At 48.3% G+C, this 26,949-nt stretch overlaps 2 protein-coding genes across 4 annotated transcripts in view; one reads left to right on the forward strand and one right to left on the reverse strand.

Annotated features, from left to right (window-relative positions):
- Positions 1–10,956, reverse strand: part of FAM120B (family with sequence similarity 120B) — a 55,803-nt gene extending 44,847 nt beyond the window's left edge. Inside the window, exons 1-3 of one of the 3 annotated variants that reach the window (XM_030035570.2) lie at positions 10,929–10,956; positions 6,511–7,556; positions 3,060–3,240 (exon numbers count right to left, since the gene is read on the reverse strand). In XM_030035570.2, the coding sequence (XP_029891430.1) occupies positions 3,060–3,240; positions 6,511–7,530 (1,201 nt within the window). In that variant the 5' untranslated portion in view covers positions 7,531–7,556; positions 10,929–10,956. Of the gene's footprint in view, positions 1–3,059; positions 3,241–6,510; positions 7,557–8,038; positions 9,035–10,928 lie in introns of those variants that run through there. The other 2 variants (XM_030035571.2, XM_030035569.2) reach the window with 2 other exon arrangements.
- Positions 10,957–17,567: 6,611 nt separating this feature from the next.
- Positions 17,568–26,667, forward strand: DLL1 (delta like canonical Notch ligand 1). The gene is made up of 11 exons (XM_030036040.2): positions 17,568–18,631; positions 18,890–19,201; positions 19,441–19,501; positions 19,777–20,034; positions 22,489–22,549; positions 23,034–23,164; positions 23,326–23,495; positions 23,634–23,850; positions 24,568–25,360; positions 25,482–25,596; positions 25,989–26,667. The coding sequence occupies exons 1-11, from the start codon at positions 18,572–18,574 to the stop codon at positions 25,992–25,994; spliced, it is 2,184 nt and encodes a 727-aa protein (XP_029891900.1). The 5' UTR covers positions 17,568–18,571; the 3' UTR covers positions 25,995–26,667.
- Positions 26,668–26,949: the final 282 nt, after the last annotated feature.

Raw genomic sequence — 26,949 nt, forward strand, 5'->3', positions numbered from 1 at the left:
GCAACAGTCATGCAGGTGCAGGTACTTCCACGGACTGTGCTAGTGCCAAAACCTGCCAGCTTTGTTCTGAACTCTTTGCACACAGAAGAAAGAGCTTGGCTGGCCTATCAAGGTGCATTATTTACTGTTATTTTCCCCTCCTTCTTGAATTTTCCCAATAGTACTGTTTTCCTAGGAAAGATGCTAAAAGTTGACAATTTATATATCACTATATGCAATATTCCACATAATGATCAGAAATAGCTCTATTAATTATAAAGATACTTTTAAAATACACAGGCAACAAATGCCATGTAATCAGGATCACCATCAACTCCCTATTTATTTTTGCAGGGTCAAAAACAAGGCTGTGATTCTAGCAACATTTCCAGGAGTAAAGGTACACACATGCTTACCATATACCAAACTGTACCAAAGGCATAGCTTCATGAGCAATTCTTTCAACAGCACTGCTAACTTTTACAGGGGACCACTGATTTGCTCACTCCCACTCCCTGCCATTCCCTCAGGCTGTTTCACCACGGTTGTTTGTGGCTACACAAAGAGTCAGATGGGGAAACAGAACCAGGTTAGTGACCTGACTGCAAGAAAGGGAGGGAAGAGAGAGAGGGGCTATTTTCAGTTTCTCAAACTAGGCCACCATGCAGCTGCACAAACAGCTGCACCAGCACAACTGAAAGGTTGCACAGGGACTGAAATGAGTGGCTGTGCAAGAGAATTACTTAAACTGGCACTGACAGCAAAAGAAACGCTTATCACACTACGGCTTCAGGCAAAGTGGCATGGTCTAGGCATGTGATTTCAAAGTATAAGACAACATTCAGCTCCTATGGATTCTTGGGTCTCTCGGGCACCCTTGGAAATCTCAACCTAGACATTCAAAACTAACAGTTTCTTGTTTCAGGGTAGAGGAAACAGTTTGCATTATTTTTAACCTGTTCTTACTAAAACTGTAACCGCTGCTTTTACTAAATGTTGGCTGCTTTGCTATCCCTATTTAACAGTAAATAAGCAGATTTGCAAACTGCAAAGAGGTCAGTTTCCAACACAGGAATCTTGTAATAGAGGGCTCATACAGAACAAAAAAGAGGATCACTAACACATACATCTCCACTGCAAACTGGAACATGGTGTAGAGTTAGCCAATTTAGCTTCAAATGAGCTACATCAGCAACTGTATCACAATGGCAGCAGACTCCACATGGACTAATTTAGTTAGTTGACTCCTTCCAATAAGCTCCTTTTTAATACCAATCCAAAGTAATTCTACATTATAATACAACCTACATACCGTGTAGGTTACTTCTTCCCATCCTACCCCTCATCAAATTACAAAAACCAGACAATTTGACCTCATCGGAGGGAAACTGGCAAAGGATTCTACTTACTTTGTAAAGAACAAAACTTCCTTGTAGGTCTAGCAGCAAATTCATAAAAAATAATGCTTACATTTACCTATGAATTCCCATACAGGCTCTGATTAATGATCTACACTGTTGACTTAGAAGCAACTACACACTGGAATAAAAAAACCAACGCATGAACTACTAGGAAGTGACATGGTTAAAGCAGTTAGAGGTAGATACATGCACTAAAAATGCAGATTTAACAGGGGTGCCCATGCAGACACACTCTACCTACCTTTCTAGAAGGGTTAAGGATTGAGGGTGCACTATGATTTACTTTAGAAAATTATCTCTGGAATTTGAAGCATGAACTGAGAACAAATAATACGTTATCTGTGGTTTTATTCTAAAAATCACTTTCTTAAAAGACCTCATTCACGTTCAAATTTCATTTTCAATAAGATTCTAAATTAATGTTTCTGTGTTTCAATTCTAATCTTCTTCATCTGAGTACTACAAACACTGTAACGCAAATGCAAATCTGCCTACTACCCTGCCATCTCACAGCGACAATTGTTAATTAGAAGTTTTGGTCTGGGTGTTTCTGAAAACATCAGTGAATATCCTGCTGCTAGAGGAATAAACAAAACCCAACCAAGTTATAATTGTCTACAAAATTTAGAGGCAGCAGGCCGAAAAATGAAAAATGACAGATGTGCATGATTACTGCTGAGATTTTTGTTACTCTCTCCAAATGACTATGTAAACTCTGATTCAGTTTTTTCTATTTTTTTTTTCCCTATTATGGTACAACTTCAACCTCTAGTTGCTGAAGGAAGTCAGGTACTTAATTACCTTTCTGTGCCTTTCTAAGCACATAGTCTGTATAATAGGTTTGATGGTGGTGCACTTTCATCAATAAAATGTAAAGTGATTACGAAGGAGAAATGAACATATTAAAAAGAATAAAAGTTCAGTACATTTTTAATTTTCAACTCACTGCCTAAAAGACACTGTAAAGATAACATTTAACTAATGGAAGTCTTAAGAACATAAAATTTGTCCAAGGATGTGAATAAAGAATTCTCTGTCTTAAAGCAGAAGAATGGAAGCACAGATATACATATATACCTGGTACACAATCTGTTTATACCACTGGATAAAGAAATGGTATTTTCTTGCACTTTGATGAAGGAACTAATAATCACTGGCATGACTACTTGCATTTGTATTACTACAGTAACTGTATTTGACTATCCACTGTTCTTAAAATTGCAGACTTAAAATGAACAGAAGGTAAAACTCTAACAGTGCATTACTGTTTTGCAAAAGTATATTACAACTAATTCATCAGGAGCTAACTTACCAAAGCAAGATAAGGTTTCATATCCTCTCAAACTTTTAAAATCTTCTAAATGTCATTGTTTTGTTCAATCTTTTGATCATTAAGAACTTTCACAACTTCCCATTTAACAAGGAAAAAACCTCATTTTTTAAAAATCTCTTTAAAAGCACTGATATTGAACAGCATGTAGAAAAACTGCAATTTCATTGTCACATTTTCTCTTGATTCCTTAAGAAGTACACTTCAGCTGCCCACAGTTTTTATCCTAAATGCCATGCTGATGTAGCCACTGAAACAATGAATTCAAGGTTTCATATTTCAAGATTGAAAGTATACTTGAATAATGGTGTAATTAGTTTAATACTTACCTTTTTCAGATTCCAACAAGACAGAATAAATATGCTGACGAGCAGGGCGGTAAATAAGTGCCTGTCCAGGAATCTCTGTATCACATTCATCTTCCAAAGAGTTGCTGCACTCAATCTCTCCATTACTCAGGATATTGAAGATTGTATAATTTTCAGATTGGATATGCTGTTCTTTAGCTAACTGTTTGTTCAAAGAAGGAAGAAGGCATTATCTCCAAACTTAAGAAGGATGAAAAAATAACAAAATGTATTCAGTGTTGAGGAAATAGTACTTCCTCTACTAGTGGAAATGGAGGGAACGGCCAGGGAAGGAATGAGTGCTTTTTCAAATAACACCAGTACAGTATATTTTCAGACGCCTAACTTTTTGTGGACAGGAATCCCCAGGAAACCCATCATTGCCTTTCTTAGCCCTTCCTTGAATCCTTAAACCTTGGGGTTTTTAATGACAGTTTTTAAGAGAGTAATTATTCCTAAAATGAATTCTGAATTCAGATATAGAAAAATGAGCTGCCCTCCTTTAGTCACCTGAAAACCTATCCTCTTTAAATAGTGAGTGAAGGCATGATAAACCCCAAACTTTTAATTTTATTTCAAGATGAACTACATAAGACAGCTCCATTTCTTTCCTGAGCTGATTCTGCATAGTTTACATTGTGGCGAAATTAGAATACTGAACTTCACCACACTTTCACTTTGCAATAACTCTTCCCCAAGAAAAGAAATACAGTCTACTCTAGTGAGGAAAACCAGGTCTGCAGGCTGTTGCTGAAAAGCAGAATCACAGCATCACCCAGGCTGCACATTAACCATACACAGGGTGCGGATGCAGCTGGCTACAAGCAGCCTTAGTTCCAACAGGGACCGCTGGTCTGGAGCAGCTTAGATGCAGAAGCAATGAAGCTGCTCTCGGGCAGCGCAGAATTTCAACCAGTAACACTTGTAACCCAGACTGGCCAAGTGCAGAGCCAGACTTTCTACCTCACAACCTCAGACTAAAACTACGGAGGCGTTCAAACAGCTGAGCCGAGCCATTTCCATGGGGTGCCACTAATAAATCCTCCTGGACCCATGCCGTATGGTGAGCAGGCACTGAAGTTTCCATGCTCTGCACTCCCTGCATGTGTCACACTATCTGTATTATTTGGGTTGTGACATCCACGCAGCTATCTCAGTGTCTTTCACTGGGAATTACCAGACCACTGGCCAGAGCCAAATTCACCATTTCTGCAGAATTCCAGTATTTGCAAACCTGGGAACTCAGCAGGTCAAAGCTGCAGTCAATCACTGGGTCATTACTGATCAAAACTAATTCTACTGAAATATCATACTTTCAGAAGAAATTCTCACCTGAGCATAAAATCAATGGTAGGCTTCTGTATACAATGCCAAACAACAGAGCATTTTCTTATAGCAATAAATTAATGGTTGCCCTGAAAGAAATACTTCAGTATTCCTAATATACGGAAACGTTATCCCCCAAATCTACTTTTGTATAAAATAAAAACAAAGAGTTAAGTATTTCTAAGCATGATTTGAATGAAGCATTGAACTATTTCATACAAACCACTGTCACAGATAATAGATCATTTGAAAATACTAGCTTCTTGCAATTTGCCAATAATCTACACATCCTTATGAACCAAAAAAAATTACAAGCTGATTTCAAAAGTATTGCTGTGTTCAATGCTGTATCTCAAAAAATATTTCTGATTTACACCTACAGTCAGCTAGGAAGTTATGCTTTGCTTTTCTGAGAGAAGCAGTAACATGAGGCTATGTCCTCAAGGTTGGAACTGAGCCGTGTATGTCATTTACGTGCAGTTCAGAGTATTTGCAAGGTAAGCAGAACTACACATGGGTTTCAAAATACGAAGCAAAGCACACATATTACATATACAAATATTTAAATACCTGTAACAAAATCAAAAGACAAGTTAACACGTCTACAACTTTGACTGTAATGTCCTTGGCCCAGGGACTGGCTTAACATAGGATTTATGCAGCAACAAACAGTGAGGCACTCTTCAATGGAGTTTCTAAACATTATTATTTTATTACAGCAGTAGCTCAGCATGACGCTAGAGAACTGCAACCCTTCAAATGAAAGATCAAGCCAAGAAATAATGACCACTTGTCATAAAGACCGCATGATACATTCTCTTAAGGAGTAAGGTTATTACCACTATTGTCCTGGCCATAATCCAACCTACATAATTACATTCTGGCTAATTTTTCCTTGCACTTCAAGCATAAACAGTATTTTTCAACACTTTATTAGGATGAAGAGTTGTTGGGTTTTTTTAAAATAATGTCTTCTGTTTAACTACTACAGTCAAAAGTAAAACATATTCTATCTATGTATGGTTAATAAAAAACCCCATATATATCTGCAGTTTAGCTGAAATGAACATTGCATAGGTTACAACGTAGTTTTAAAATGGTTTAGAGTCTTTTTAGAAAAGGAAAATGTAAATTACATGATTACTTTAGAGTAATATGAGGAAACAGAAAAAAAAGTTTTAAAGAAAATGCTCAAGACAAGTAAGAGAGATAAAAAAGTGGCACTCTATTTGAAGTCTATAGGAAACTAGCAAAATAGGGAGTAACAGATGGCTAATATAGGGTCTAAAATACACTACCTTGTATAGATTTTTCTTTTTATTAAATCTCAGTATGTTATCTTAATTGCCATGAATTTACAGAATTGTACTCTAGACTTACTACTATTGCATAAACTCTGATGCAAGGTAGCTCAGTTTCTATTAGCCAGGTAGGCTACCCTAGCTAATATATTCAATCTCTCAGAGCGACCCAATCTGACGTACCACTTCTCACCCCAATGCCAGCACATCTTTGCCCATGTGGGAAGCCGTAAGTGAAACTTGCTAGTGCAGCCCTGCCCTTTAACAAGCCACTCGAAGTGCTTTTGGTTCATTCAGGGACAATGAATCTGAAGGATAATTAACCTGATCAAAAAATCACGAAATACAGATTTATAGGAAGTTTCCTCATCTCCTCCACAAGAGCAATTTCAACTTCTGCATTCTTAGCACAGCTCCCTTTGGTACGTTGACTGCACGTGCCAGGCACAGCCAAGCAGAGCACTAACCAGCTGTAGCTGACCTGTGGGTTCTCAAAGCAAAAAGCAAGTCCTTACATCGTGCAATACATGGGAAGTATATCTCTATGCCCAGTGACTGGCCTATACAGGAGCTGCTCCCCATTATTTGACCTACTTGATGCTTCAAAGAGAGGAACCACTTTTAATTAAATGTGCTGCATCTGCCCTCATTGTGATGCATGTAATAGTCCTAACCATGGCTGTACTTAACAGACAAAAGATTTTGCTCAAGCAAATTTAAATCAATAGGTTCGGTGTACTCATTACCAACTTCCACTAAGTAGTCATGGCAATAAAGTGACCATTAAGCTTTAAAAAACAAGGTACCTGAAAGATTTCTTTATCCTGACACATGGCTGTTTGTTGTTGAAGGGAGAACATTTGGCAATTTCTTGCGTTGGGAGGAATCCATGGAGACTGCTGCCCAGGCAAAAGATATGACTCCACTCCTCTGCAAAGTAATGTCTTGTCTGATCCCAAAGGTAGCATCTCTTCCAAGTGTTTCAGGCTGCTGTATGAGCATGGAACTTTTGAGATGTAATTTGCTACAGCTAGAAGTACGTTTGTTCTTCTGTTGTAGCTGTTATTCTTGTGGGGACTGGTGACTAAACATTTCTGCCAAAAGCCTCCCAACAAGCTTTCTGGAACAACATCATTGCCAAGCAAGCAAGCAAAGAGAGGGAGGTGTGTCAAACTAAGACCCAACACACGGCAAAGATCTTCTCGAGAATACATAACAGTGACCAGTCTGTCCAGACGGAGCTTCTCAATGGAAAAGTAGGGGCATGTATTATAGATGAGGTAGTCACTATCTTGCCCGAGAATTCCTATGCAGTTATGTTGCAAACCATATGCAGCCACCTCAAAGTCTGCCTCTTGCAATGTGCATACTGTTTTTTGACCAAGCGACTTCAGGGCAAAACGCGTAAAAGTAGGCAAAGCTGAAGGAACAACAAACATTTCTCTCCCTGGTTGTTTCCTGTGAGTCTTGATAAACTGAAATATTCTGGCTATTTCCTTGTTATTCTGCAGCCTCCGCTTGATCCACTCATCTCTCTTTTTCTCTTCTACCACTCCATCAAAGTAAAACACCAACTTGATGCCAGCTGCCATAAAAGCTTTAATAAAATCCTCTAAACTGGCAAGGTATTCCCGCCACTGGCCACCGCATACCCAGGATTCTGGTGTGTACCAGTATCTAACACAACTCATGGCATCTACTACGACAACAGGTGGGAAATCAGGATGATCGATGCGATGTTTTTCTGCCATCTCTCTCAGATCTACTGTTCTGCATGCATCAGGGCAAACTCTTGCCACAAACCCCTGCAAACCTTTAATGCCCATGGCTGATCTCTGAAACTCACAGCAGTCTGAAAGAAGAAAAATAAAAACAACATTCTAAAGTGCAATATTGAGAAACGTAATGAAATTCTATGATCAAAGAAAAGCAGCTTGGAAACTGAAGAGTCAGTTTTCTGCTTTTGCCAACAGCTTGTTGTGCCAACCTGGCCTTTAAACAGTTTGAACCAGTTTTCTTCCCATCAACAAACTGGACATAAGCGCCCATTCACTTTGCCTTCCACTTCTGCTTTTTCATATCAGTGAAAACCGTAAATATCAAAAGGTTTTCATAAATAAGACTTTAAAAAATTCAGATTAATAGCGTAAAATACAGAAAAGTATGCATTGCTACAGAAACAAGTATAGACGTAATTAAAAGCTTTGTAACATCTTAGCTGACAGCATACAACACAGGAATTAATGGCTTGATTTTCACACTAAAAGTATATGAACATCTTTAATTGAAGTCAGCGGAAAAAGTACTGAGTAACTTTGGAAATCAGTCTTGTACCTTGATTATGCAAATAGCTCAGTTACCATCTGAGTTTACAGACAGCAGTCCATTGATACGGCACCAGTTGCAATACCTCTACTTCTGCAAGTTTTTATAATATCAGTTCTGCTTTGAATCAGAAATTCAACCCATTTTACCATCCTGTCATTTGAAGACATAATTTTCAAGACCTGTTTAAAGAATTAGTTTTACCTATATTTTGTGAAACTACATATCTGACTATCCTTGACAGTTATTATATTAAATGGGATTTCTAACATGCACAGCAATTTTGAACCAATCTATTTTAAAAGACACACATGCAAACATTAGCTAGAAATTAAATAATTAAAAATGGAATAAGCCTATTTTCAGTTTAGGAAATACCAAAAGATTGAAGAAGAGAGTCTCCAAATTCTGTGGCAGAACTTAACAGCATGCCAAATGAACAAATTTACACGTTCTGAGAGAGTTGTGGGGTAAGATTAAAACCACTGATGACCTCTATTTTTATCTCTAGAAGTCTCAGTGCAAAGAAATTTGGCACAGTGTCTACGATAGATGTGCTCTTTCCTCTACTACAGCATCAATTTCCTCTACCACAGCACCATTTATTTTAAAGGACCTTGCAATGAAAAATGGAGGTAACAAGCTCCATCAAGCTTTGTTTTCTTCTTTATTCTCAGAAAATCTGTTTTGTTTTCAGTTTGATTTTACTTGAAAGTCAGATCCCTTCCCAGTTAAACAGTGAATAAGTTCACTATGTTTTAATTAAACAGGTACAATTTTTCCTGTTTTTCACACTGCTCATTTCTGACATTTCAATTAGACTGTCTCTGGAGTGTTACATTACCATATATGTGCTTACAGTATATAAAAAGAAAGAAAGGAAGTTGAATTCACAAAAGTATTGTGAATTGACAGCTTTTAAAGGTATTCCTGAGTCCTTGGAGTTTAAATATCTAATACCCTCCAGGCACAGTTTTTGAACACCATCCTCATTAATCATAGAATAGTTTGGGTTGGAAGGGACCTTTGAAGGTCATCTAGTCCAACCCCCCCTACCACGAGCAGGGACATCTTCAACTAGATCAGGTTGCTCAAAGCCCCATCCAGCCTGACCTTGAATGTTTCCAGGGATGGGGCATCGACCACCTCTCCACACAACCTGCACCAGAGTTTCACCACCCTCATCATAAACAATTACTTCCTTATATAATGCAATATGAAATAAATATGAAATACACAAGAAATAAAGCTGAGAGCATACAGTAGACCTCATTGTTATAAAATCAGAAATAAATGTGTATGAATCTGCTTCATTGCTGCACATGGATACAAGGTAGGGCACTGCTCTCTCTACGATGCCACTTCCAGCATTACCTGGGTACCCTTAAGAATCCAGCCATTCACTTTTCCAGGAAAGCTGCACCTCCAATTCCAAACGGTTTGAGCACTGGTAGGTTATGGTTTTTTATTACTTTCCATGGAGACCCAGCAATGGGTGTGAAGGTCTTCATCTTTCAATCACTAACACACGTGGTCAGACTAAATGATCTGAGATGATTACACAGATGCAGTATGCCGCGGAAAGTCTTACTTCTGCAAAAATCCATTGCATCCAAGCAACTTTTAGTTACGATTCAGTACAGATTCTGTCTATAGTGCCTACAATCCTAGAGCAAGAAGTGTGGTAAACAACTTACTAGCTATACTGTACTGTAATAAATGGAAAGAAACATTCTCCCATCTCCTCACACCTGTATTTGAAGCACTCCTCTTGCCTAACAATTTAAGCAAGTCTATGATACAGAGATTATCAGAAAAATTTCCATTACCAGTACTAGTTTAGCTTAATCAATAGCAAGTTCACACTCAAACACATAAATGAGCACCTTGGCCCCTACCAGCATTTTAGTATTGCTATCAAACACATTCACTAAAAGCATATTAAAAAATAGAGAGTTTATACACTGTCAACCATCCTGTTTCACTACTAAACAGGAACGGTTGTGTTAAGGAAATCACTCTCTAATCCATCACAGTAACAGAAAAGAGAACAAGTAAAATCTACTGACTTGCAAAGTACTTTCATCAGAGGCACCTCAGTAAAGTTGGCGGAATCAGGACTAAAATGTTTGATGTTGTAACGCTAAGCTTCCCAAGAGAGCAAAACATGCACATTCTGTGCAACAGATGAACAGTTTAAGGCTGGATGCTTATTTCTGATGTTACTTGTGCGAAACGGAGATCTCAGGTTACCAGAGGATCTCAACCGCACTACTATCAAGTGCATGAATCTGCAGGGGGCGGGGTGTGTGTTTCTCCACAAACTGAAATAATAAACATTCCCCTTCCCCCCCAGTTTTACACAGAAACTCAGATGACTCCTACAGCAGCCGACGATACCACTAAACTTCCTCCTGTCAGCGAGCAACTACCACGATGCAAATTTTATTATGCCCATAGTAACGCGCAGCATTGCAAAGGGTTGTTAGCAGAAACGTTCACAACCACGGCTCCAGCCCTCACACGAGCCCTCCAGCCGAGGCTCGCAGCACAACGGACCGGGAGCAAAGTCCTCCGCCTCTGCCATGCAGCAGCGCGCAGACAGGCCCGCAGCCCCCCGCTGCCTTGAAGGGCCGGAGCCCGTCCCAGAGCGGGAGGCGGCCGAAGGGCCGGCGGTACCTGCCCGCCGCTGAGGCGAGGGCCGAGGCCTGCACCGGGCGAGCTCCGAGGGCCGCCGCGTCCCGCCGAGACCCTCCCTCGGGAGGCCGTGCGGCACCCGGCCCATGCTGCGAGCGAAAACCGGGGCTCCAGTCGCCCTCACCCCCGACGAGCCCCCCCAACCCCCTCCGGGGCCGTCAAACGGCCGCCCGCCCCCTCCTAACGGCACCCCGCCACTGACCCGAGCCTGCGCTTCCGCTTCCCGCCGGGGCGGGGCTGCGCATGCGCCGGGCGGCCGGGCGGGGCCGGGCCTGAGGGGCCGGGGCCGGAGCTGAGGGGCCGTGGACGGGCGTGAGGGAGCGGCGACGGCCGCGTCCCCTCTCCCTCTCCCCGGGCGCTGGTAGCGCCGTCCCTGCCGGGGACAGCCGGCCGCAGCGGGCCCCTTCGCATGGCAGCAGCAGCAGCAGCGGCGGCGGCGGGGGGGCCGGGCTGGTTTGAACCGCTGCTGTCCCCTCCCGCGGCCTGGTGTCCCTCGGCTTTGTACGACCACAATGGGGCCGGAGGGGCCATTGTGCCCCCGAACAAACCCAGCCGGGCCGAGGCGGGGCGGGGGGGGACACACACACACGGGACGTGGGGAGATGAAAGCGTCGCACACCGAAATTGCTTGAACACCCCCCCACACCCCCCCAGCCCAGTCGTACATGGGAGATTTATGTCGCCCCGTGGCTGCGGGGCCTGCTGAGCGGCGATGGCCTTGGGGAAACAAAGCGGCCCACGGCAGTCTGGTGGGCGGCTCTGGCGGGACATGGCCCGCTTGGGGAGCGAGGGGGACAACGAGTTTGCTTTGCTTTGCTTGGTATGGGGGAACCCCTGTTTCCCCAGAGCTCACCCCACCGCCACGCAGCCCGTAGGGCTAACAGCCTGGCTGCCGCTCTACTGGCAACAGGTGGGGACCTGAATAACTTCACATCTTTTTTTTTTTTTTGGGGGGGGGGGGGGGACACAGGGGAGCCGATGGGAGGATTAGATCAGATGTTATCGCTGGTGAAAAATTAAAACAGAGCGGTGCTCTGGGGAGCACAGATTAATATATTTGGTGACTCTGCGTGCACAAAGCCTCACCATTGTAGCCGTGTCTGAATGCCTGTGAATAGGATGGAGCATATGTGGCCTGTCACCGCAGGTGCCCACATCTGTTCGTCTCCGGGCAGATGCTCTCAGAAAAGGGGAGAGCGTTTCCAAAAGCTCGGGCCCGCCCCGTCCATACTCATCCTCTTTCTCATAATCACCTTCTGCAGAGGAGTTTCTGCCCCCTTCTTCTTCCCTCCTCCTCCCCACCTTCCCTGCACGTAGATGTGGCAAGAAAGAAAAACGACGCAAATTGGAAGTGGCTCGGAAAGCCCTGGAAACATACAATCAAACTGCTCCCCCCCCTGCCAAGTTTATTAGCAGCAGGTTTTGCGCTGCAGCCAGCGCACAAGATGTGCACACCGAGCAAAGGGGACTGTGGGCCGCGGGGGGGGAACAGAAAAACCCTTCAGGCTTGAAACGTGGTACAGTACAGCAGCACGCCATGCTGGGGGGAGAGTGGTCTATGCTGCTACTGTCCGGAGTGGTAGTTTGCAGCTACTATTTAGAGTTTTGGCTTAAGGTGATGATTAATAAAACCGGGGAAAAGAGAAGAGGGTTTTCCCTACGAGAACTGGCGAACACAGAGAATATTGCTACCAAAGCCAGTAGCAGAAGGGAATTTTTCCAGCCATCCAGTGAAATCTCGTAGCAGGAATGCCAAACATTTTTCTGAGAAGTTCTGATGCGTTTTTTACCCCACGTACATGATCTGAGCCCGATTGCTCGCCCTCCCTGCTCTGTGACACCCCGCCGAGACAAGCCAGGCCTCAGCGTTGCATGGGGTTATGCTGGGCTTGCCTGATGGGACGGACGGGGTGCTGGGGCGCGGTAAATCTCAGGATCGCGGGATATTTCAGATTGGAAGGGTCCTCAGAAGGTCAGCTAGCACAAACGCGATCCATGGTTTCTAGTGTGGCGAAGGTCCTGAGTGTCCTGGGAGTTAAAGGGCGGCAAAGACGCCAGTTCCCCAAAAGTGAGGCAGACCTGCTCCCCAGAGGGGCACGGGTGGTGAGAGCATTTGAACCCCAGTGTCCCAGAGCAGAGAGTGGTAGGGTGGGGGAGGCAGCACCCACGGGAAGTTTCGGGGGAGAGGTGCTGTCTCCGGTGGGGAGCCCGAGGGCCTGGGGGAGAGCAAGGCGGGGGGAAGCCTCCTTCCCCCGGGCCCCTGATGTCCCCTCGTCCCCAAGAGCCCCGAGGGCAGCCTGCTCCCCACGGCTCTGGCCCCCCCCTCCTCCCCCCGGGGCGGGCGGTGCTCGCCCTCGCAGGGGTACGCAGCCCTTCACCTTTCCCACTTTGGGCACAGCTCACGCACACGAGTGACCAATTTTATCCCTCGTAGTTTCCCACAAGCAAAATCCCGTCGGAAGCAAGCCAGGGAGCAAACCCAAACAAACAAGTAGGGCAGGGGAGCGGGACGGGGGGGGGGGGGGGTGTGTTCGCTTTCTCCTCGTGTGCAATCAGTAAAACACATATAGGGGCACTTCGGGATTTGCCCAGGGAAGGGTTGGAGAGCAGCTGGCTGCGGTAATCTCCTCGGGAGACAAAGGAATGCCCCGTCCCAGGATCACAGGTAAACACACAACCATTGTCATGAAAATGAGGGGCTAGGATAGGGCCGGAGCAGATGATTTGCGATTTGAAAAAGGGGGCTGGGGGGGGGGGGGGAAGGCCCAGAGCTGCTTATCTATCATCTGGCCTCGCTGTGTGCCAGCTGAGCCACGCGACTGCCCTTTCTTATTCTAATCAGCACATGCCTTTGCAACTTTGGGCTAACCTACACGCTAAACTTCTTAATCCCCCTCCCCGCACACGGCAAGGGCGGCGGAGCCCCTCTCCGGCACCGGCGGCACCTCCGCGCCCCCCACCGCCCACCCTCCTCGGCTCGGGGGGACCCTGCGGCGGCGGCGGGGTCCCGGGCTTCGCCAGCACCCCCGCTCACATCGCCGAGCCCGGGGACGGCGGGGGAGCCGGAGCTCCGGCCCGGCCGTGTCCCGCCTGCCCTCCCCTCCCGGGGATGGGGGGCGACGGGGACACGGGGACACGGGGACACGGGACAGGTGAAGGGGGCGTGCGGGGAGGGCTGCGGCGGAGGGGCAGCCGCGCACACATACCTCCGTAGGGACTATAGACCTAATTAAAATATTATGCACACTCGGCTACACATAGCTCCACACGTACGCGGCCCTCCGCCGACGCACCGTTCGCCATATGCCCGGAGCCCGCCGTCCCGGGAAAAATCAGGGTTGCGCGCCAGCGATGGCAGCGGGTCGCCCTAATTAACAGAGCCCCCACGACCCTCCCCCCCCCTTTTTTTTTTAAATCATTTTTTCCCATAATCTGGCTCGCCTAGAAATAAAAGCCGCGGCTGCTGGGGAGCTCTCGGCCGCGCTGCTGCGCGGTGGGACCGTAAATCCCCGCCGGGGCAGGAGCGGGGCGGGGGCGGGGGGGGGCGGCATTGCGGAATCGGTATCGATTAGGGGCAGGGAGGGAGAGTACAATACCCACCCCCCCCCCGCCCCGACACCAGCAAGCCGCTGGCAGGCGGGGCCGCGCCCGCCGCGTCCCGGCCGTGCGGGGTCACCGTGCCCCGGGGGGGTCCCGGGCACGGCCGGGCAGGGCGTCGGGCGGGACCGTCCCGTCCGTGCGTCCGTCTGTCCGTCCGTCCGTCCGTCCGTCCCCGGCGGCGGGGGTCGGTGGCGGTGCGCGGTGAGGGGGGCGGCGGGCGAGCGCGGTGCGGAGACACGCGGTTGGGAGCGAAAAAGCGCCATTTGGTTGGGAGCAGATGGCTGGCTGGGGGGCTGATCGCGTCTAAAGGCGTGTCATCCCCCTTCAGCGAGAATCCCTAAGGGCTCCCCTTGTCTTCGAAATCAATGAAAATTAAAGTGCAGAGAATGGATGAATAGTTAGACCTCGAGTCCCTCCTTTGTTCGCCTCAGCTACTGGTGGGCAGGAGTTAAACTACAACAGCCTCCTATAGAAACACTTAAGTTAAACAGTCTCCCCGTTAGCCCAGCATCTGAAAGAGAGAGGGAGAGGGGGGAAAAAAGCAGAAAAAGGAGCTTTCTGCTTGATTTCCCCAATACAGAATCGCGTGGCATAAATTAAGCCGGAGAAGAATGAGCGCCGTGGGCAGGATCCTGCCGGCTCTCACGGCGCCTTTCAGTCACGCTCAGCAGCGGTAATCGAGAAATCTGTGCCACGTCAATTTAACAAATACCCGGTACCGAAGGGGGGTTGTTAAGGATTTGGGGGCAAGTTTTTTCGGGTCTTTTTTTTTTTTTTTTTTTTTTTTCCTATCGCTAGGTTAAAGCCCTCGCGCGTGTAACTTTTTATTTCCAGTATTTTAAGCAAGGGGATGCTAATGGACCAACTTTCTATCTCTCGCGGATTAAAAGATCCGCGCTGATATATCACTTCTCGCCTCCACCGAACGGGCTCCCCCCCAAATTTCAAGACAGATATCCCCCCCCCCCCCCTCCCCGCCCCACTCGCTTAGTAAACCCGATACGAAGTGATCCCCCCCGCCTTTCCCCGGGGATAACGCCACAGCAAAGTTTACGAAGCAGCGGCAAGCCACTTGAAAAGATGTTGACGCTAGGTGGCAAAAGTAATGTACAGTTTAAAGCCGGCGTTGCTGCGGGGCTCGCCCCCCCCGCCCCGCTCCCCGCCGCAGAGGCTGGGCACGGCGGGGGCGGGCGGCCCATTCCGCTCCGCTCCCTCCCGGGCCGCCTTCCCTGCACCCTCGCACGGTGCCTGCGGGATCGCTGCTCCCCTCTCTGCCTAGATATAACTCCGTGGTGGGAAAAAAAAAACCCAAACAATCAAAAAAAAACCCCAACCCCAAACACCAAACATTCCTGTACATTTAAGCTTTCGCTTAAGCGTCGAGGGGCGGGGAGAGGGGGGAAGAAGAGTACCTGGATATTGGTGGCTCGCTCGAGAAAAATTAGATGTAAAGGACACACGCGTTGAGCGGCGAAACGTTGCAAAAGTCTGGATGCCTGTTTAAGTCCGGAGGGTACCTGCCGGCGTTTGGGGTAGGTGCCACAAACCCCCAGTAAATGAACGTGGGCAGCTACAGTCCTCGAACAGTCAAGAAGAGCAGGGCTGAATGAACTCATTAGTGATTTTCTTTTAATTGGTACTACCCAATGCTTTTACTTTAAGAAGTCTTTAAGATTTTTTTTTTTCTAGCGCATTGTAAGATAATTTGTGATCAAGACATCTGCTTCAATGAAAGTCACATTTTGCCATGCAAATGCACGTTTCAACCCAATAAAGTCGCCATAATAAGGCTTTTAGCACGGCATACCTACAGTGAGGTTATTGTAGCCAAATCCTCTCCTTTCGCACACAAGCTTAATCTGTGCTGAAATGATCTGTTACAATTAAAATGACATTTACAGAGACAGTTACACCTTGCATCCTAATGAATCCGCCTGCGCCTACCGAAGGTGTTTAAACAGAGGGCCCGAACAAAGTGGAAAACCCTGCTTCGAGTGACATGCCAGCGTCACCCTCCAACTTTTATCCCCCGCTTCCATCCATCATTAAGAAACTGCTCAAACGGTAATCATCTCTATCCCCGCTTTCACCGCACCAGTAAACTCCTTCCCATGTTTTTAAGATCAAAACAAAAGTTCCAGTGACTGATGGATATGTACAAAAATAATAAGGTGACGGTCGGTGTAAAGTTGGGTTGTGGTGTTGGTTTTGTTTTTTTTTTTTTTTTTTTTTTTTTTTTTTTTTTTTTACGGATGGGGGGAAGTGCTGGAAGGGATTTCTTTAAAAAATGTGCGGACATTGTTGTAGAGGCAGTAGCGTGCGCCGAGGGGAGCTCTTTCTCTCCCTCGCATTGTGCAGGGAGCAGGTGCTGTCTACATTACCATACAGCTGAGAGCACAAAGAGCTAACTGATTCAGCCCTCACACAATAACAAACGGCCTTAATGACAGCCACGCGAACGACACACACCAAACTCACTTTTTACTAAGCTGAAGGAGGAAAAAAAGAGAGGGAGAGAGGGAGAGGTTGCTGGTGATGATGATAATAATCATAGAGGGGTGCGGGACCCGGGCGGAGCGGGTGGCTCTCTCCTGCAGCGGTGGTGGCGGGGACGGGACCCGCGGAGCCCCGCAGACGGGTCCCCTCCGTGGGTCCCCTCCGCGGGTCCCCTCCGCCAAGCCACCGGCGCTCTCCCCCGCCGCCGGGACCCCCCGGGGACCCCCCCCCCCTTTCCCTCCGCCGGCGCTATGAGCAGAGCCGAGGGACGGACGAACCCCGGCTCGGTTCGCGCAAATTCATCACCCCCCACCCCCAAATTACCCCGGTTATGCCAGGGGAAATGCGGTGTGAACGTCAAGGGATCAGATTCCCCTTGTTGCGGCTCGCTGGCTCCCACCTCCCTCGTCCCTTTAAAGCCGAGGATGCCCCTTTGGAAGCGGTCGGGATCACCGAGTGACTTTTTGGGGGGCACGGCGGTTGCTTTGCACGTTTCAAGAGGTAATTACAGCCCACCGTCCCCGGGGTTGTTTTCTCGCCGGAGCGTGTTGCGCTGGCTCTCGCCGGTGCAGCGGGGGTGTTACCCTCTCCCCGGAGCAGAAGGGGGGATTCTTGCGGTTACCAAATTTGCAGGAATGTAAATGAGCACGTTTTGTGAGCGCGGAGGGGAGGGGGAGGAGGGTTGCACATTTTACAGCTCACTGACCATTTGGCGATCCATTGAGAGGAGGGTTTGGAAAAGTGGCTCCTTTGTGACAGCTCTAGCCAGATTGGGGGGCTGCTCATTTGCATCTCATTAGGCATGCAGGCGGCCGGCGGGATATAAGGGAGGCAGGCGCCCAAGGAGAGGCAGATCCTTAGCGCTTCACCCTCGGAGAGAGCCGCCGAGCCGCGGCACAGAGCAGAGCAGAGCAGAGCAGGGCAGAGCAGAGCAGAGCAGGCACCCCCCCCTTCCCTCCCCCGTAGGAGCACACCCGGACACGCTCAGTGCGCCGCTATTGAGACACGAGCTTATTTTTCTTGGCTGGGATTCCTCTCAAAACAAAAGTAAGCCCACGACAAGGAAAGAGAGCTTCGCTTCTTTTGCAAAAAAAAAAAACCAAAAAACAAACCCACAAAAAAAAAAAGGAAAAAAGGGGATCAAGGCTCCGACGTGATCTGCCCGCCGCCGCTGCCGTCTGACACCCACCAGCCCCGACGTGCGCAGGGCGAGCGCAGCCGCGCAGAGCCGCGCAGAGCCGCTCCCGCATCTCACCGCACCGGGAATTATCGCCGCGTCCGCCGCTGCCTCTGCAGGGATTTCCAGATCGCCGATTTTTAATCTTCCTTGGGAAGCCTTTTCTCTGCCTCTGTTGGGAATTAAGTTGCCTTTATTTTTTTATTTTTATTTTTATTTTTTTTCTTCCTGGAGGAAAGGAGGAGCACCGTGGATTGGGAAAGAAAAAGAGTTTAGCAGATTAATCTTAACCTTTTTTCTTTTTTTAAATTTTTTTCCCTTTCTTTTTCTTTTGCCATCCGAAAGAGCTGTCAGTCGCCGACAGGCTACACCTAGAGGTATCGACAGAGGGGCAAAAAAAAGTCAGAGACACTCCTGAAAGAAGGAGACCGTGACACTAACCCTTCCAGCTCTGCCGGGGCGAGCGGCTTTGGCCGCTGCGTTTTTCCCTTCCCCCGAGAGACTTTCCCCTTTCCCCTCCGACGAGAAGACAAGGGGGAGGAAAGCGAGGGCACCAGAGCTGCCCCTCCAAAATGGGAGGTCGGTTCCTGCTGACGCTCGCCCTCCTCTCGGTGCTGCTGAGCCGCTGCCAGGTAAGTGCGGGGGGGGGGGGGGGGGGGGGGGCGGTGGGCACAAATATCTGCGGCGGTCCCTGCACCGGGGGGGTGTGGGAGGGTGCCGGGGACTGCCTGTTGCAGCCGGGAGAAGCGGGGAGGGGGTGTCAGCCCCGGGAGAAGCGGGGAGGGGGGGGGGTGTCAGCCCCGCGAATGGCCGGCGGGGATGGGGTCGGGCCGGGGGGGAGCGGGGGGGGGCCGCTCGGCGGGCTGACGGCCGCTGTCCCCGCCTCGCAGGTCGGCTGCTCCGGGGTCTTCGAGCTGAAGCTGCAGGAGTTTGTCAATAAGAAGGGGCTGCTCAGCAACCGCAACTGCTGCCGCGGGGGGGGCCCCGGCGGCGGCGGGCTGCAGCAGTGCGACTGCAAGACCTTCTTCCGCGTCTGCCTCAAGCACTACCAGGCCAGCGTCTCCCCCGAGCCCCCCTGCACCTACGGCAGCGCCATCACCCCCGTCCTCGGTGCCAACTCCTTCAGCGTCCCCGACGGGGCGGGCGGCGCCGACCCCGCCTTCAGCAACCCCATCCGCTTCCCCTTCGGCTTCACCTGGCCCGTAAGTGTGGGGGGAGCGGCCCCCATCCCATCCCACCCCACCCTATCCCACCCCATCCCATCCCATCCCACCTCACCCCACCCACCCGGGCCACCCCAGCTGGGCGAACGCCTTTCCAAGGGGCCACCGATCCCCCCCCCCGGGGGTTGTCTGGGAGCGATAACTCCAGGTGCTGCTCCCCTGGCCCTGCCGGCTCTCACGCTCTCCCGGTGGGTTGTCTCTGCTTCTTCTTTCCCCAGGGCACCTTCTCGCTCATCATTGAGGCTCTGCATACGGACTCTCCTGATGACCTCACCACAGGTAACTGTCCCGAAACAGACTCTTCCCCAGAATAATCCCAGCCTGGCAGCCCCACTCGGCCCCTCTCTCTGCAGCGTTGCAGCACATTCCCCCCATCCCATCCCTGCTCTTCTTCGGGAGACCACGGGTAGAAAGGCCAACCTGTTGGCTCATGGCACTATCCTCCTGCCTCTGCTGAGCCCAGCTCTGCCCCCCAACCCCCAGCTGAGCATCTTCCTACACCCCTGTCCACTTCAGGCTCCCTAATCACGCCTCTCCTCTCCGCTTTCACACAGAAAACCCCGAGCGCCTCATCAGCCGCCTGGCCACCCAGAGGCACTTGGCGGTGGGTGAAGAGTGGTCCCAAGACCTGCACAGCAGCGGCCGCACCGACCTCAAGTACTCCTATCGCTTTGTGTGTGATGAGCACTACTATGGAGAAGGCTGCTCCGTCTTCTGCCGCCCCCGGGACGATGCCTTTGGTCACTTCACTTGCGGAGAGCGTGGCGAGAAAGTCTGCAACCCGGGCTGGAAAGGCCAGTACTGCACTGAGCGTGAGTGTCCACCTTCTTGTCTCCCCGGGTGCTGGTTGCAGCTGTGTCCCCTGAGCTCTTGTGGGGTGGGGGTGGTTTCTTTGACATCAGGCCCCATGGGAGAGGGGGAACCAAGTAACGGTGGGTGGAGGTCTGGTGCTGTGTACGGGCTTTACTGGTGCGGGGGACAGGAGGTCCTCAGCATTGCCACAGAATGTTAATGCAGACAGCCCCTTCTTAAGCTAATAAAAATGTCAGTGCCAACATTACACTCTTCCTCATTTGCTGTAGGCATCAAATCTGATAGCAAAATGTTCAGCAGTTGCTTGAGGATTTATTAAAATATATCAGGACTACTTTGTATACCTAGCCACCGCTTCAACCATGGTACATCGGTATCATCATCTTACAAGGTACATGGCTTCAGGAGAGGCAGCTAGGCTGTGGCAACATCCACACAGCCGGCCTGTTGGCAGGCTTGTCATGGTCTGATGTCTTGCTGCTTTGTGTTGAGAAAAGTGTTGGGAGGTCCAAGATGCTCTCTGTGGCCTCTAGACCATACATTTCTCATTTGAGGCACTCATAAACTGCCAGTAACAGAGATTGTTGCACCTGAAGCTGCATTCAGCTTCTTCCGCATCTCTCTTCTGTGCCATTGCCATGGTTGTTACTACTAATAAAGTAGCGAGGGACATGAGTTTTAAAGTACACCTGAGCTTGAAGTTGTTGAGGAATGCGGTGTGTTGATACAGCAGGAAAAGCTGGGACAGTAAGCAGATCACAAAGAGGATAGCCAGGGATGTCAGATACTTGCAGCTTTGTACAAGATTGCCGCCCTTTGTAGAGACGCAGCGGTGTACACCCAAACATGCACACAGAGCTCCTGCTGCAGCATGTGGTGGCATTCTCTGTTTGTGTGTATACACGGCTCTGAAGTACACTGGCAGATGACGTACTGAGTGAGTGCTCTTCTCCAGTCATCAAAGGGCCAGGCAGGCAGGGAGAAAACAGTTACAGGCTGTAAAGCAGCCTCTCGGTTTTCTTCTTGCTGTGTTTTTGTTTTTCTTAAAGCCCACCTACACTGTGGTCTCAGCTGAGCTGCTATCAAACAAGCCCAGATTGATTACTCACACTGTTAGTGACTGCTAGGATGCTTTTAGCAGTTCATGGCACAACGTTGCACAATAAACAGCAGGCAGAGGGGCTCGCAATTTCCTTTGATAGTGTTTTAAACAGGAACTACAACCTTTCCCATGATCAAAAGTGCCTAGCCCAGTTGTGTCAAGGGGTGGGGAAAAAGGAAGCATTTTGATAATGAGCTCTTTCGGGGCTGTCAGCACTTTTGGATGCCTGTACATCGCTGCTCTTCCCGTAGCAAAGTAGAAGGCTGTCCGTCTGTCTTGACTCGTTACATATGCTTTTCCCTCTGCTTTCCCTCTTGAAAAAAACCAGCTTATAACAGCAACGTAAACCTACTAGGCAGGGGAGATGTGTTTATGTGTGCATGCAAAAAGAATGTTTTGCCGTTAGCGAGTGGAGCTGCCAGTCGCAGATTGCTTCCCGTCGCCTTGCCCCCAGCTCCATTCTTTCCAACTTGGAGGCGATCTGATTATCAGCACCGATTCTTTCTTTCTTTTTCTTCCCCCCCTTCCCCTCGCATGCCATTGTCTCTGGCTGGCTTTGTTGAATTAAAACTTTGCAGTGCCTGCTTAATGAGTTCCATAACCAGGCGAAGTAATGAGCAGAAGTCCCTTTTTTCCCTTCCCTCATCCTCCCTCCCGCTGGCCCGCTTACCTCTTTTACCAGGGCTGCACCCACCCGCCTGCCCCTTTTCGGAGCGGGGCGGAGGGGGGGAAGGAGGGAGGAAGAACTTTAGACTTATTTATTTGAATAAGAAAAAAAAAAAAAAAGTTTTTTTGCAGCGAAATCACGCGCGTGCCATAGATTAGCTGTGGGCAGGGATAGGCTGCCCGGCCGCCGGCCGCCGGCCCCATTGGCTCCGGGGCCGGGGTATTGTTGCAGTGGGGCAGCTGCTGGGAGAGAATAGACAATAGAGCAGCTGTCTTGCACTGGCACCCTGCACACCAGCTGTCCACTCTTATCTGCACACACACTTTCGGGGGATATTAAGAGGTGGAGCTGTGTGCATAGAATTGGAAAAAAGGACTTCTGACCCTCACTGGGAAGGGAAGGGGGGTGAGGGGCTGTGGGGAAGGGAGCAATTGTGAGTCCTCTTTTGTCTGTGTGCAACTGTATTAAGAAGAATGCTCATCCCCGGCGATAAGTAAAGTGCCCAGTTACGGGGCGAGATCAATACTCCTGCAGACTCCAGAGATTAACTCAGCTGCGCTTAACTGCCCTGACCTAGTAAAAGGGGCTCACTCCCCACCCGCAAGGTGCTCTCAGGATCGGACTTGTAAAAGGGAGGCGTTTGACCCTGGTGCTGATGTCTCTCCCTGCTTGGTTTGTTTACAGCGATTTGTTTGCCTGGATGCGATGAGCAACATGGCTTTTGCGACAAACCTGGGGAATGCAAGTAAGTTTTCCACTCCCCTCCTGCTCCCTTCTTTGTCTTTAATGTTGATGCTTTGGTGTTAAGTAAGCCATTGGTCATTTGAAGGGTCGCTTTAAATAACTTTCTTCATATTAGATGGTAATTTGAGAAATCCAGGTGATGCCAGATCAAAGTATTAATCTACAAGTCAAACATCAGTGCCATTAATATTAACCTAATGAGTTTACAGTGCTGTGTGTAAGGTTTAGCTGTTTGTTATTAGAGTAAACAAATTAACTACCTGGAACCATGGCTCACTCTAAGGAAGTGGAAGAAATAGCTGGGACCCATGAAAGCTGATGCTGTGGTTGGACTTGGCAACTTTCTCACATGAAGGATCACTGAGGGCTTTTAGGAAACTTGATCCCTGGCATCAGTGTGTTTGCGGAGTTTGTGATAGGGCTTCCAACTGTGAGAAGTCTAAATCTGATGAGAATTTGTTGGGTTTTGTTTTTTTTTTTCCCAGATGCAGAGTGGGTTGGCAGGGGCGATATTGTGATGAGTGCATCCGATACCCAGGCTGCCTTCATGGTACCTGTCAGCAGCCATGGCAGTGCAACTGCCAGGAAGGCTGGGGTGGCCTTTTCTGCAACCAGGGTGAGTTCTCAGGCCTTGCCTGAGTGTCTGTTTTAAAATGCAGAAAGCAAGCAGCTATATCCAGCTCACCCACCCCGTGCAAGCCTTGCAAAATAGCAAGTGTCTTGACTGCCCTTTTTCTAAAAAAAAAAAAAAAAAAAAAAAAAAAAATTCTTTTACAGACCTGAACTACTGCACCCACCACAAGCCCTGCAAGAATGGTGCCACATGCACCAACACTGGTCAGGGGAGCTACACTTGTTCTTGCCGACCTGGGTACACAGGCTCCAACTGCGAGATTGAAATCAATGAATGTGACGCCAACCCTTGCAAGAATGGTGGAAGCTGCACTGTAAGTTTGAGTTGCTTGTGCCACCTGGAACCCCAAGGGAGGAGTTAATGTCAGTTTTACTGATTTTCATAATCACTTCTTGGATTTCAAAGCAACTTCAGCTAAATATTTTGACCATTTCTCATTTCTTCCCCCCAGGATCTTGAGAACAGTTATTCCTGTACGTGCCCCCCGGGCTTCTACGGTAAAAACTGTGAGCTGAGCGCAATGACTTGTGCTGATGGACCATGCTTCAATGGTGGGCGATGCACCGACAACCCTGATGGGGGATACAGCTGCCGCTGCCCACTGGGTTATTCTGGGTTCAACTGTGAAAAGAAAATTGATTACTGCAGTTCCAGCCCTTGTGCTAATGGTAAGGCCAAACATGCTACAGTGACCTTCTAAAAGGAGACCATCCAGTTACTTTGCCTTCTGGTCTGGAGTTCATAGCAAGGCGCACTGATCAATCATGGTCCATGTCATGTCAGTAGTTGACTTGGTGGAGGAACTGTACTTAAAAAGTAATGGTGTGGTTCGGGCCATGCTGTAGGCTGCATTTTCTCAAGGGGTGACGATAGCCAGGTAACTTGGCCTGAAGCTTCGTGCATAAAAAAGTGGAGGGTTATACTTGCAAATGTTTTGCAAAGACTCTTTGAGGTCTGTGGATGCAAAATGCCACACAAGTGCTAAATATTATTACTTGTAATCTAGTAACAGTAATCCTCCTGTTTTGATTAAACCAGTGAAGACTTTCTTTACTGCAGTCCTCCTCATTCATTGCCACTCCAACTCTGTAACGTAACATCGTGGTGTTAACCTGATCTGGACTAGCTTTGTTGTCCAAGCTGAGTGAAATGTTAAAAAGGGAATAGGATGGAGAATGAAAAACAGGTCTGGTTAGCAAATATCTTTCTTAAAAAACCCCTGTACTTTTTATGGTGGATCAGACTCCGCAAAGGTTGAGCTAACCTCTCGGAAAGAGAGCTTTTCTCAGCTGCCGGTTGTGGTGGTCGCCCCAAGAGCAGCAGGTGGGAGGCTGTCGGGTCTGGCTGCCCACCACTCAGCGCCCATCCCCCTTGATGTCTTGCAGGAGCCCAGTGCGTCGATCTGGGGAACTCCTACATATGCCAGTGCCAGGCCGGCTTCACTGGGAGACACTGTGATGATAACGTGGACGACTGCGCCTCCTTTCCCTGCGTCAACGGAGGGACCTGCCAGGATGGTGTCAATGACTATTCCTGCACCTGCCCCCCGGGATACAACGGGAAGAACTGCAGCACCCCGGTGAGCAGATGCGAACACAACCCCTGCCACAACGGGGCCACCTGCCACGAAAGAAACAACCGCTACGTCTGTGAGTGCGCCCGGGGTTACGGCGGGCTCAACTGCCAATTTTTGCTCCCTGAGCCGCCTCAGGGACCGGTCATCGTCGACTTCACCGAGAAGTACACGGAAGGCCAGAACGCCCAGTTCCCCTGGATCGCCGTCTGCGCCGGGATTATTCTGGTCCTCATGCTGCTGCTGGGGTGTGCTGCTGTGGTCGTCTGCGTCAGGCTCAGAGTGCAGAAGAGGCACCACCAGCCTGATGCCTGCAGGAGTGAGACTGAGACCATGAACAACCTGGCGAACTGCCAGCGCGAGAAGGACATTTCCATAAGTGTCATTGGTGCCACTCAGATTAAAAACACAAATAAGAAAGTAGACTTTCACAGCGATAACTCTGATAAAAATGGCTACAAAGTCAGATACCCATCAGTGGATTACAATTTGGTGCATGAACTCAAGAACGAGGACTCTGTTAAAGAGGAGCACAGCAAATGTGAAGCCAAGTGTGAAACGTATGATTCAGAGGCAGAGGAGAAATGTGCAGTACAACTAAAGAGGTATCTCTCATATCTGAGTGTGGGGGACAGCTTGACTTTGAAGGGGGGCGGGGGGTGTGTCTCATAGGTAGTGTTAAGCAACAGCCATCTGACCTGTGTTGTCTCTTTTTGTCTTCAATAGTGATACTTCTGAAAGAAAACGACCAGATTCAGTATATTCCACTTCAAAGGACACAAAGTACCAGTCGGTGTATGTCATATCAGAAGAGAAAGATGAGTGCATCATAGCAACTGAGGTTAGTATACTGCCTGGTGGTTGGAACAGCAGAGAAAATTCTCGGTGCACAACCCACTCTGAACACACCTCAGGGCAGCTGAACTCTCTTCCGAGGTGCCACAGCCATTTGTACCTGTTGAAATCCAGCCAGCTCGAGTCTGTCACGCTGTGGATGTTGTAAACACAAACTCACTGTCTTGCTGCTGTGGGGGCTACGGGTATGACGACTTTTGCAGGCAAGGGTATAGTGATAGTGTGGTTGTGGTCTGCTGACCTACCCCTTAGTGTGCTTCATGCAGAGGCTGTTCTTGCTCGGCATAAAGACAGTGGCCCGACCCTCTGCAGCCTTACAGCCCTCTTCTTACTTTCCATTAACCTCTCCTCATCTCTGCTCGTGTTTTCTCTCACCAGGTGTAAACCAGAAGAGATATGGCAAGGTGGTTGTTCAGAACAATTTCAGAGGAGACGCGCCCCGATGAATGCTGCTGAAAGAGGAATGGGAGATAGATTCCTTCACTGACTGCTGCTGAGAAACTAAATTCAGGCTTGAGCTGGTTCTCTACTGAAGTTAGCAAAGTGACTGCAAAATAAAGAAACAAGATGGACATCAGGCAAGGGTCTGTGTTCAAGGATTACTGTTGCACTGCCTTTTATGAATTTTATCATTGCACTATGGTCAGTTGCTTTTCTATATATATTTAAATGAATGGACTTAATTACTACATAAGAAGCATGCACTGCCTGAAGTGTATATTTTGGATTCTTATGAGCCAGTCTTTTCTTGAATTAGAGACACAAACACTGCCTTTATTGTCTTTTTTGATACTGAAATGTGTTTTTACTAGGTGAGAAAAAGTGTGTTATTTTTTTGAATCTGTAAAAATATTTTCATGATAATTGTAAAGCTTGAGTATTTTGTGATGTTCATTTTTTTATAATTTAAATTTTTTGGTAAATATGTACAAAGGCACTTCGGGTCTATGTGACTATATTTTTTTGTATATAAATGTATTTATGGAATATTGTGCAAATGTTATTTGAGTTTTTTTTACCGTTTTGTTAATGAAGAAATTCATTTTTAAAATATTTTTCCAAAATAAATATTATTAATGATAACCAGAGTGCTACGTTTATTCCATAACTGATGACGAGCTGACTGACCCTTGCAACCAGGCATCTGACAACCTTCTGCAGACTCATGGGTGGATGGGGTAGGACTGAGACCTACCACAAAGACTGGGGTACAACTTGTTCTGTGTAGACCCCCCCTCTTTCCCCTCCTAACCTTCTGAACTGTTGACCCTACGGTTGTGCTCACTCTTACCCCAAAGGTGAATGTCTGTCAAAACCTTGAGTAATGTTTGCTCAGTCA

Source organism: Aquila chrysaetos, chromosome 13 (genome assembly GCF_900496995.4).
Source record: "Aquila chrysaetos chrysaetos chromosome 13, bAquChr1.4, whole genome shotgun sequence".
Classification (NCBI taxonomy): Eukaryota; Metazoa; Chordata; class Aves; order Accipitriformes; family Accipitridae; genus Aquila; species Aquila chrysaetos.